Below are 12,985 nucleotides of genomic sequence, written 5' to 3' on the forward strand. Positions count from 1 at the left end.
TCCAAACGCCAGTTCACATGAACAAGAAAACCCACAGGTATTTGGTTAAAATACCACAGGAAAATTAATTCTAACAAAAAACCCCATGCATTCTAAAATTACTGTTACTTTGTTAATGAAAAATCAAATATCACAATCAAGCATATCAATATTGCTGCAAATCTTACAGCACCAATGCAGCTATGCTGATAAGATATTCACAGAAAATAAACTAAGGAAAAGGCAGGCTTTTTCCACCTTTCCTATTTAACAGGCAGTCGAACCTCTGGAAAATATTATTATTTAAAATATGACTTATTTTACAACAGTATCAATAGCTTAGCAGAGCAAAACTCACTCAGTCGGTCCCATGTTAAATAGGGTATCTATGTAGCTAGGATGATGACAAGGACTTCAATGACAAGGATGATTTCAAGTAAAGTATTTCAGAGATTAAATAACAGATTAATGACTTGTCTTACATTATCTGTAAATTTATTAACTGCAACCAGAGCACTCAATCAGGGCAGAGTATTTGATTTCCCACATTCCACTTCTTATTGTGGAGCTCTTTGTTCACTTCATGGTGCTTCGCTGTACTGATCCAACTGCTACACAAATGAAAAATCTCAAAATAACTTTGAATGTGTGAATACTCTCAATAGTGCTTATTTTTAATCAGCCTTTACCATCAAGTAAAAGCAAAAGCTAGTCACATGATGTTTGTGATTTCTATAACTGTAATTCAAATTAAGCAACTGCCTTCTTATATTTTCATTCTAGCAGTTTGAGCTTACTAAGATCATTCGCCTGCTGCCCTGTTATTTCATTTCCCATCCAACACTTAAAGCCTGCAAGTAATATGCAGAGCCTAGCAGACAATCCCGTGAATAGTTCAAGACCTTGAAAACCACAATGTAGCCAGTTCCTAACTTTCTTCCAAAATAAGGCATAACAGAAGCAAAAGCTTCCACTGAAAAAATATTAATACAAACCAGTTACAGAAATCCCTGACAACATGCAATTAATGGACCGCATGATAGCAATCACCAATGTGAACAAATTCATTACAAAAGCCAGATGACTGTTCTATAGTCATGCTTCCCCTGAACACAGATATCTAACACTTTTTTTTAAGGCCATAAATAGGTGCAATACCTGCTGAACTACATAATGCACATGGTTACATCCTGAAGCATGAAATACAAAAGTCCCTTCAGTTAAACCTCTTGAGTTGAGCCAAGGGGACTCTATGTCTTTATTCTTAGGCCAGTGCCCCCTGCAATGCTCGCCAGTCTCCTTGCTGCCTTCCTTTCTGCAAGTCCAGACAATGGAGGAGCAGTGGAGGTTTAACAAACTGCCACCCTCCACTGCGGGACGACGGCTGGACAAAACTTAACTGCACCAAAAAAAGTAGCGCTACATCTCATAGCATTGTAACTGAAGAAATGCAGTTACAGCTATGCATTATGTCCACCTTAAACACCTATCAAGCGCATCTTGATAGATGCATGTGCACTGGGCATTTCATTCTTAAGCCTTCCGCACTGCTGCCTTATGATGAAATAAGAGGAAATCAGATCTGTAGTTCACTGCCCAACTCTACTTGCATTTATATTGACATAATATTACCTACAAATATAAGCACACGCACCACACACAGAGAATGCATATACATGAACACTGTATACATAGAAAAATTATGCCTGAGATTTTTTAGAAATGGGTGTCTAAAGTTAGATTTACAGATTCACATTGAGATATGAGTACTCTGAAGTCCACCCGTCACACATACGAGCTAGGATTTTCAAAGCCTGGCGAAAGAATTTCTAAAAATGTTAAACTGCTCTGCCTCTGAATGTACTATATACACGTGCTTATGTGTCTATAGTCAAATTTTTATGTATTTGGAGAGGGTGCAAAGAGGTTGTTTTAGGTTGATTTTTTGGACTGCAGAAATGAATCTATTGAAGAATGGATCAGAAGCTGAGAGAAAGTACAAGCACAAATATGTATCATTGCAAGAGCCCTGTAGACACCAGATACCTTGCAGGAATTGCAAGTGCTTGAAATAACACCATGCTGAAATGCAGTTCAGCAATTGGAAACAGCGTGTCAAATTTCACTCTCATTTACACCCATACAAAAATTCGCTGCGACTCCACCGAGCGAAATGGCGATACTGTTGATGAGATTAAAATAAGAGCAGACTATGAGCCTCCATCTGTATAAAAGTACTAAACAAGTATAGCATAAACATATAGCAAAAGTAGTATAATCAAACAAGTTCAAAGAAACTCCAGGCTTCTGCTGTGGAGAAGGGGTGGGAGCCAAGGGTTAGGCACACCACCTTCCTCCTCAGCACCTCTGCACGGTGTGCAGACTCACTCCCACAGCCCCCGGCCTCTGCAGTTGCTCCTCCTGCCCCTGCTCAGGCTGGGGCTGCGTCTGTCCGGCAAATGAAAACCAAGTAATACCCACGCAAGCACAAGTACATATCCAGATCTACCATCACCTTTTACGCTCTAAGCCAAAGCAATAAAACATAGCTTTACTGCTTTGGACTGTAAAAAATAAGTGATCCCATACTATATGTGCTTAAAATCCATCATCAGCCTTCACAGAACATATTTAAAAACATCCCAATCGTCACAAAATGTGGATTAAATTAGTACAGCCAGACTATGCTTCACTTCACAGCAGTGTTTTCCTCAGCTGCTCCTGCTTTAGTTTCCAAGAAGTGATGCCACTGGCACAAAACTGAAATCAAAACAGCAATCACTGACCAAAAGATCTAGTTCAATTTTTGTTACAAAGAAATTCATTCTTCATAAAACCTCCTTCCAAACAAAAGAAAAGGGACTACACGTGGTATCCGTGGCATATCACTGTGAAGTATGAAACTCAGCATAGGAGAAGATTCCAAAACTTGCCAACAGTCACACATAATAGCAAAAGGTGGGGTTTTTTTCTGGTTCTCTTTATTATGTGCTTAATAGTACATTTTTATTAGAAAAATTCAAGAGAGTAAATGTAATGCTCCACATGCAAAGAAAAAGGCACACCGTGCACTGGAACTGCCTATCTCTTGGGTTGTTTTTACTCTCTAAATAAATAGTAGGAAAGGTCTCTCCCCTTTCTGTCTCAACTTAGAATAACAAGTATTTGTTTCTGTACTTTTCCCCTCCCTACCTTTCCCTCAATAAATAGGTGACTGACATCAAATGTGGGCGAAAAAAAAAAGATGACTCATTAAAAAAATAAGTTGGAGAATTTTAATACCATTGACATCAGTCCTGCTACGTCTTTGCTTGTGACAGCGGAGAGCAATCTCGATGATGCAAATGCTACCTTCTGGTCCTGTGCCTTTTCTTAACATACAAAAGATACAGGAATTCCTGTTTTGTGACAAATGGTTTGATTTTGAAATTTTCAGCACAAATTCAGTCCAAACATTTTTTGCTGTTGCTGCTGTTGCTGTTGTTTCAGAAATGAAATCTAAAATTTTGATGCTGATAACAAGCGTTTCCTGATCCAAAACAAAACAAAAGAAATCACATTTCACTTCAAAGTATGTAATATATTTCAGAAGAAAGTATCAAAATGTAACGCTTCCCTTTTTTGTGAACTGAAAAGGAAGACTGCTAGTGGCTAGTTTGATTTGAGTATGTAATGGCACTACTCAGGATACGGAAGGTGGAGGGACATTAACTGTAAAAAAACAGAGAAGGTGAACAATAACAGAAAACAGAGAAAAAGATGAGGTGGGTAAAGAGACTTCTTTTAGCAGTAGGGCAAGTGGAGATGGCAATCTGCCACAAGAAGGGCTTCCCTCTGGAGACAGGGGGGCAACAGGTCCATGCTCATGACTGAGCTGGTAGCTGGAGGTGGGAACCCCAGAGACGTTCTCGCTGCTGCTAGTTGCCGTCCATCCACCCATCCATCTCACCAAGGTCTATTCTTCCATATTGTTAGTGCAACCGTATTACCACAAATGACTCCTGCTTTGGAGGACTGGGACGGCTTTCCTTCGCAATCACCCAGCTGACAGCTGAGCTGCTCTGTGCAGGAGGCTGGGAGGGAACAGAGCCAGCTCTGTCCGCCACGCTCACGCTGAGATACAAGCTCTTCTCCATCTCATCAGGGCTACGCTGGGACCATAAACCTTGGCACTTGGATGAGGTACCTTTCTTCTGGACACGTCACCAATTCCCCACACCGAGGAGTTTTAAAAAAGGGGAGACTTTACCCACTGAGTTTTATCTGTTGGTTCAGGTGGGCAGTTCACTCTCCCCTCCTGTGCTGCTACAGCCGAGGTCTCAGACTCCCACCCAGTCCCCCTCACCGCCCCACTGCTCTGCATGTGCTATGCCAACGAGCACCACCACCACCGAGCCATCGCTCTCAGCCTAGCACCTTGTGCTTTCCAAAACAAAACGAGAATTTATTTTCATTCATAACTTTTACTCCTTCCCGGGGGATGTGACGAGCCTCGTTTACTCCAGAGATCCTCTGGGCTATGCCTGTATAAGCTCCAGCCCCTAAAGGATCAAGCCAGCAAGTCAGAAGATACAGAGCAGACAATAAGCAGGCCTTTGAGTCTACAAATTGGAGGTTGAATGATTGGCAAACAACCTCTCCTCATGAAAAATTATGCTACAGCAACAATAGTAATGGGAGCCAAAAGTATGTCTATTCCCGATTTGTAGACCAGGTTTTAGTTATGCTATAATCCTCTCAGTATGCCTGCTTAGGATCCCACAATCACACGAGTCATGAACACTACCCACAAATCCTGCGGCTTCCATGCCGAGCAAGCGACACACCAGATGAAGAAGGATGGAAAATATACATGTGGAATTGTTCTGGGAACTTAAAGCACACATAACAGTAAACAAAGCAAATATGGTGCAAAACCTGTTGCTATTTTCACAGCATTTGCAGAGCAAAGCTGCATAAATGCAGAAAGATGCATACTGCCTCACACCTTTCCTCCGATCCCAGCAAATTAAGCACAGCAGCGCAAACAGCAGCAGTGAGAAGGAAATGCTATGCAGAAGAGCTGCTCCATTTGCTGCTGCACTACAGGTATATGTTTGAGTATGTGAGAGAAAGCTGAATAAAGAGCGTTAAAATTACTTTTCCTCACGCCTCCTCCAGAGCCTCAGCTGCTCACGGGGAACTGAACGTGGAGAGATTCCCTTGGTGCCGTCCTCCTTCCTCCAGGCACAGTCTAAGCCAGTTTGAAAAGGTTGCTGCTGTTGTTCCCTGTCCCACTTGGGGACAGTCTTCACGAAGCCAGTGCCAGTTTGGTCTGATAACTAAAAGGCTGCCTTCGCTCCCTACAGAAAAGGCAGCGCTGCTGTCGGATACCAGAGCACTTGCTGAACGAAAGGCACTGCAGACAAATTTTGGCTGGTGGCAGGAGACATGGCTGAAAGCCAGCTGACAGAGAAGAGCAGTATCAATCTCTATGCCACGGGAATCCTCTGAAAATGCTACTCAAGCAAACGGCAACCGCTAACGGCACAGTGGCAAACAAGATACAAGCGATCCTCCACTTACAGAGGAGAGAAAAAGGCAAACGGCTGAACTGAAGTGATCAACATGAACTTGAACCGTGGCACAGGGCAAACATGTGGCATGCCGTATGGAAACTCAGAACAAAACAGAAAGCTTGGAACAAAATTCAATTAAAAATCTGCTTTTATTTCAAATTACTCCACTAAACATCTAACTGAAAATTGTGTTGAGTTGAAGTCGACATGACTTTGTGACATGTTGCTCCTTGAAGACTGCCATTTTCCATCCAAAAAAAAGGTAATAAAACCATTTCAATCTGGTTACCTTCTATCCAGCAAGGCTAGAAAACATTAAATTGTGAGCTAAAAAATCAACATCACTGTTAGTCAGGAAGAGATAGCTGCTCAGCCAGCATCCATCATAATATTTTCAAGAATCCATAGATATCAAACGCCTGGAAAGTAAGGATGGCAATCACTCCAAGCATGGATTTAGAACTTTAAATGAGTTTGATAAATTAATTTTTTTAAAGACAGGCCCCATGCAGCCTCCCTTCGCCCACTGTTTCTAGATATAACCTATCTGGGAAAGGGTGATCAAATGTCCATCTCCAAAACAGATGAGCCTGGAGCATGACAGTGTTTTGTATTCTGTGGGGTCTTCTACTGAACAGCCTCACACTAAAGCATCCCTGAAAAAGTACCTAAGCTGCCAAATGTAGGGCTTATTTGATAAACAGATTTTAAGAAAAAAATTGAAATTCCTTCTGTATAATTTCTAATAAGTATCTGAATGAAATCAGATCATGAAGAATTAGATCAAGAGGAGTTAAAATTAAGGATCTGGAGCATCTCTCCTGTGAGGAAAGCCTGAGAGATTTAGGACTTCTTACCCAGGAGAAGAGTAGGCTCAAGGGGGACCTCATCAATGTATATAAATACCTGAAGGGAGAATGCAAAGAGGATGGAGCCAGGCTCTTCTCAGAGGTGCCCAGTGACAGGACCAGAGGCAATGGGCACACCCTAAAACACATAAGAAAAATACTTTTTACTTTGAGGGTGGTCAAACACAGGAACAGGTTGTCCAGAGAGGTTGTGGAGCTCCCCGCCTGGGAGATACTCAAAAGCCATCTGGATGCTGTCCTGGGCAACCGGCTCTCGGAGCCCTGCTTGAGCAGGGGGGTTGGACCAGATGACCTGCAGAGGTCCTGCCAACCTCAGCCATCCTGTGATTCTGTGATAAACAGATGAATTATCATCACTTACCCAAAACCATATAAGAAGAAAAAATCAAGAAGTAATGGCAAAAAAATGAAAGATTCCATTATGGCAAGAAAAGATCTTTACTGGACAATATTTGTCAATAATACACCTATTTGTCCCATAATACACCTAAAGGCATAATTAGACTAGAGGGCTCGCTCCACTAAGCTCAGCTACCAGGCCTAAAACTAGCCCAAAATGCTTATACATAAACACACCCACAACATTAAAGTATAAAACCATACCCATAAATTTTCAACCCCCACATCTCACATTCAATAAGTTCAGAGAACTAATTTCCATTGGCAAACTCTATGGCTATATCAGTGAATGACCAGAGTGGGAGCTGAAACAACCATCATCAGAGCAAAAGGCAGTGGATAGTCTATTTTAGTTCTTGCTCTCTGTCCTCTAAGGAATACTACAATCACAGAAACACCTCCTAGGTTATATAGTTTATTTGCCTGCCGGTGTGAGATTCTTCCCCACGATAATTTTTAACGCTTGCTTTTGCCAAGTTAAGAGCAACGTGTCGCATCTAAGGAAAATGATCTTATTATGAGCCCCCTCAGACACTGTATTTTGCAGTACCCAATGGATCACGGTGCTGCATCATATAACAGGGAAGGTGCCAAATTGTTCGGACAACACACTAGCCCAAAACTGGAGAGTCAGCAACATAACAGGATCCTTCTGCGTGCTGGGCCCCAATCAAATACTCTCACCCCCTTGCTACAGCACAGCGTCCCCTGCCCTGCTCAAGGCACAGCTGATCAGTCCTGGCATCTCACACGTGTGAGATGTGCAACTGTGGTGCTGCATGGTAGTAATGTGCCAGAAATAGCCCAAGCTGTGGAAAAGGGGGAGGTAATTTTGTGAGTCTCGTATTCAGATGCAGCTTTACATCCCCCTGGTCCTCCAGCAGCTCAGCCTGCTCTCCAGGGATCCCTCTGGAGATCACCAGTGTCTTTCAGCCTGCAGAGGACTTCAAAAAACAACTCAACTGTGGTCACCTGAAGGTGTTCACAAAAGGAAGAAAAGCAACCCTAAAGCAGGTGGCTGAAAAAAGAAGCGACTGCAATGAAAAAGATGCGGAGAAAATGCCAGAAAGCTGATGCAGTCATCCTCTCACCAAACACCCAGTTACACGAGACGAGTTGTCCCAAAGATGAGCTGCAGGGCTCCCACTTCTCACCAAAGCCATTTGGGTGAAATATTTGTGGTGTCATCCTATGCTGGGTAATAGTTTCCTTGTAAGGTTTTCTAGAGCCCATCTATTTAAACATTTTTCCAGTATATCTGCTTCCCATCTGTAAAGGTACTCAGAAGATTTCAGCTGCATTTCTAGCTATCTCAGAGAATGAACCAAGGAAGCCAGTCATGCAAATTGCCCACAATTAGGACATATAGAGCGTTCCACAGCTATCTAAAACAAATAAAATACAAAATGGTCCCTTACTTTCAACTTTAAATGCAGACAAGACCATTAAAACAGTTATATTAAAATACTAAGGCAGCACTAAAAAAATTAAGACATGTTAAAAATAAGGTCATTCACATACCCCTACCTCTTTCACCATGAGAATGTATATTATAAACAGCCTTTTCTTCCCAGACACTTGCTATTTTTCTGCATATTTAAACACAGATGTGGGTGCTTAGCAACTGTAAAACAAAGTCATTCACTTAAATAACTGAGTATAGATTAAGGTATTTCATTTTATATACGTACTTTTAAAATATTGTGCCTGTTTACAATATCATTTAATACCTAGAGAGACAGAGTCCTCATATATGGATTCCAAAAAGAAGTCAGTTACCTTTGCATTTAAGCAAAGAAATAGGGATTTGAGTCTGCTATGTAGGTATCTGTGCAAGTGTACCTATGTGCATGTGCATAATTTGTATACAAGTTACCTATATATACACAACAGGTAAGAACAGAAAAAGACCTAGGAAGATAAATGATTAAAATGTTAGAAGTATTGCATTAGAGTGAGAATAAATGCAGTTATACAATGTAAAGGTCTGTATCACTCAGTGTATCAAAAATTGTTATGAAGCAGGAAGAATATTTTGCTAGAAATGCCCATATTTTAAACTGGAGATAAACAGGAAAATCAGGAAAGTTCCAACAGTTCAGAAACATCGTGGAGCTGCTGCACTGCAATATTTCACTTTGTTTCCAAGCACAGAACATGGACTTTATTAAGTTACTCAAAACACTGTCTTCATAAAAGGTTTTGCTGAATCAATTAGTCAACAGCATATAAAAAACGTTTCCCTACACTGCGCATTATTTTGCACCACTCACAAGCAAAATGAAGCTTTTGAAGAGGAATAATACATTTGTTACACTAACTGGTCTGGGTGAAAAAACAGATTTTTTTTAAGTACACAAACTTTCCTTCAAATCTCTTACCTATTTGTTTCCTGTACTGGTCAACAGGAGTCCTTGCTGTAGAGGCATCTTTTCTACCCATCGTTTTCAATCCAACAATCACTGTCAGTATCAGAAAAAAAATAAATGCATTATTCCTAAATAAGTTACTAAGGAAATCAGTGACTTACAACATCAGAAAAAAACTCTAACAAGCAACATTTACATGATTATACACAAAGACATAAGCCTTCCCAGTGTACAATGAGACACTGGAGTTAATCATCACTATTCTGAAGACTATTAGATAAATTCTAAACATACCTTTTTCCCTATTGCATGTGTTATTAACATTACAGAATGCCTGTTAGTTTGAATAAATAAAGAAAAAAATGGATTTAAACTGATTGCACTGTAATTCAGCATTTGGTACCACTGAATTACATTCCTATATAATTTTTTTCTTTAGTACACCAGGGAGTGAATGTAGTATTGTGAGCTGCTTCTATTGTTGGCAAACTCATTTACACCACGCCCAGGAGTACGAAGCAGAACTAGGCACGTGTGCATCCACAGGTGTAACTGCTCAGGAAACCCACCTGCAGACGCAGCCCTCCAGCCACCTTGAGCAAAAGAGAGGAACAGACACTTAAAACACAGCAACCCCACACTCCCCTACCTTCCTGCCATGGGCTCTAGAGATATGCAAATGAAAGCAGAGGATAAAAATGGGAGCTGGGGCTGTGCCCATTTTATACCTCTCAGCCAAGGTATTGAGAGTTTAAATCACCTTCAATGGATTTAGGTAACAACCAACCTGACTCTTGAATGGGCTTCTCACATTGCACAGCACAAGCAGGTGACGCTAAGATTGCACAGGGAACTGCACTATCATTCATGTGAAGATGCTCTTTTTGGTACTTTGGTGCTCCCACACCACCCATGTAACAGAACAAGCATCATCTGAGCAGCGTTCTAGCAAACTCCCAATATACCCATTTAACGTGCAAAACCTTACGGTCTCTTATTCATCCCCTCACAGGGCTGCCACTCAAATGATACAGTAAGATTCTACAAACATGCTCATTTCACCTCTTTTTCCATAGTCAAAAAATACCTGGCTTTTATAGTCACACTTGTTGTGCAAAACACTGGGTTTCAACCATTTTGGCCAGGCTGAAGACCACTCATCACAGCGATGATAAGCCCCACTGTCTGAGCATCTTTATGACAAAACCGTCCCAATGTCAATCCCTGCACTCACAAGAGGACTGACATTTTCCAGAAGTGTCAGATTTACTGTTCGAGCGCAGAAGATGCACAACAGCCAACACTTGCCTTTTCACAACCGGCTTTGGCGAGCACAGTGCCAAGGGCAAACTTTGGCTGAACCACCTGGGGTAGCCACAAACCATCTGCAGATTGTGCACATATGGCCTTGGAGTATCTGTAAGAGTTTTACTTTTCTGTTAGGCATAACCAGCTGCATTACAGCGAGACGAGTTTCCCCAGGCTCTGCCAAGCCACGCTGTTTGGGAAGCGCAGCCCTGGAAGGCACTGTGATGCCAAACCATGGGCCAAAAAGCATGCCAAGGCACTGCTGAAGGGGCTGCTGTCAGCATCCCAACCTTAAACATCCACCATTATTTCCTTCATAGCTTCAAACAAGGTTTAAAGTATAGCTGCAGGAACGATCCCACCACTTATTTGTGCACTTTAAAACCACACAGTTTCTTCTTTTGTATTTATCTATTCCACAAGGTTATTGGCATTTAATGTCAAGTGACAAACCCAGGCTCCTTAATTTAAAGTGTGGGACATGGCATAAAATGAACTTCGGTGCTCAAAAGCTAGCATCCTTTTTTAAAGGTATTCAGGAATAATAGCAAGGTATAAAAGACTGCTGTTATTTTTTAATCCAAACTGAAAACTCAGTGACAGTGTTCTAGTGTTTCCATACACTACTTTGGTTTAATTCAGAGAATACTCCCATTTCATGTAAAACACAGAAGCAGTGAACTGTAATCCACTGGGGGGGGGGGGGGGGTGTCCCCTCTATTATGCTTCCCAGCTATTCTCTTGACTGAGTTGTATTTCTCACATAACGTTCACATCATAATAATGACAGTGGAAAATAAAAGTACCATTTGAACTTCCAGCTAGTTGAGGAGGTAACAGATACATTTTTACAGTGCAAAACTAGTTCTTGGCTTTTTTATGCTACTATTAGAGACTGTTTTGACTTGCCTTTTGCAATCTCCATAGCCTAATAATGTTTTGTAACAAAACGTCAGCTGTGAAAGATGTTTGCAGTTTTAGCAGTGCCAATAAAACACAAGAAGAAAACACAGGCAAAAATTATTTCCCGACTTAATACGAGCCACAGAGATGCTCTCATTTGCCCGCATGGCTCGGTGTCACCGACTCCCGCATCTAGAACCTCGACACTCCTCTTTGTTCTTCAAAGGGATGCAGTAATCATCATTCATTTCCACTGCTTTGATGGTTAGATAGCAAACGCCTGAGAAACCCATGGAGACATTAGCACATACAGCCGCAATGTCTAATAAGACAGCTATTTGCATAAAAGATCAGCCACAATTTAGAATGTGTTGTGATAGATGTGGAAAGGGAATAACAGATCTATATTAGCATGTATAAAACCAAGACTGTTTTCACAATTTAATTCCTTGAGGACTGTGGCTCATCACCTTCTCTTGTAAAGAATCCTACGTTCCCTGAGGAAGCAACTTGCCACAAGCCAGAGTTAAACTAAAATATGGATTAATAAGAGATAATATTTATTATTTATGAACCTTGCTGTAGGAGTGGTTTCCAACATAACTTTCTGATCAGATTTCCATAAAGGAAAAGCCTGGAACCTTTATGAGTCACAAAACGACTTGAAAAGTGCCTTTTCCCCATTTAAAATAGCAGTGGACATCCTACAATAATCGGTCATCTTAATTTTACTGTAAACAAAATTTGCACTCAAGTCTTTCCCAGGTATCTCTGGCTGCTCTGCCTCCGACGTCAGCGAGCGGAGGATCCGTCCTTTCCTCCATTTCCTTGCCGAACCAAAGGGATCAGCAGCGCGCCATGCTGCATGCACCCGTCGTGGTGTAGCCCCAGCCAGCAGCTCAGCCCCACACAGCCGCTCGCTCACTCCCCCACAGCAGGATGGGGTAGAGAATCAGAAGGGTAAAAGTGAGAAAACTCACAGGCTGTGTAAAGACAGCTTAATAGGTAAAGCAAAACCCGTGCATGCAAGCAAAGCAAACCAAGGAATTCATTCACCGCTTCCCATGGGCAGGCAGGTGTTCAGCCATCTCCAGGAAAGCAGGGCTCCGTCACCCGTAACGGTTACTTGGGAAGACAAACGCCATCACTCCCAACGTCCCCCCTTCCTTCTTCTTCCCCCAGCTGTATATGCTGGGCATGACGTTGTATGATAAGGAATATCCCTGTGGTCAGTTGGGGTCAGCTGTCCCGGCTGTGTCCCCCCCAGCTCCTTGTGCCCCCCCAGCCTCCTCGCTGGTGGGGTGGGGTGAGGAGCAGAAAAGGCCTTGGCTCTGTGCAAGCACTGCTCAGCAATAGCTAAAACACCCCTGTGTTATCAACACTGTTTTCAGCACAAACCCAAAACATAGCCCCATACTAGCTTCTATGAAGAAAACTAATGCTATCCCAGCCAAAACCAGCACAAACCTGAGCAGCCTTCAGGTCCCTGGCATTTTAATGACTGCATAACCATTTAAAAAACACATAAAGGAGCTTGCCACTGCTCTTTTTACAGGCTACCAAAAATACTTCAAGAGTAATTTCAGATTATTTGAAGGCA

The 12,985-nt window shown here is 41.9% G+C and overlaps 1 protein-coding gene across 9 annotated transcripts in view; it reads right to left on the reverse strand.

The window, feature by feature from the left end:
- Positions 1-12,985, reverse strand: part of TRIQK (triple QxxK/R motif containing) — a 64,824-nt gene that overhangs the window by 36,222 nt on the left and 15,617 nt on the right. For 4 of the 9 annotated variants that reach the window (XM_069779658.1, XM_069779665.1, XM_069779663.1 and 1 more), the window contains 2 exons: positions 9,187-9,267; positions 6,444-6,524 (listed from right to left, as the gene is read on the reverse strand). The exons of 1 other annotated variant lie outside the window; for it this stretch is intronic. In XM_069779658.1, the coding sequence (XP_069635759.1) occupies positions 6,444-6,524; positions 9,187-9,247 (142 nt within the window). In that variant the 5' untranslated portion in view covers positions 9,248-9,267. The remainder of the gene's footprint in view (positions 1-6,443; positions 6,525-9,186; positions 9,268-12,985) is intronic. 4 more of the 9 variants (XM_069779659.1, XM_069779667.1, XM_069779666.1 and 1 more) reach the window with 1 other exon arrangement.

This window comes from Haliaeetus albicilla, chromosome 3 (genome assembly GCF_947461875.1).
Source record: "Haliaeetus albicilla chromosome 3, bHalAlb1.1, whole genome shotgun sequence".
NCBI lineage: Eukaryota > Metazoa > Chordata > Aves > Accipitriformes > Accipitridae > Haliaeetus > Haliaeetus albicilla.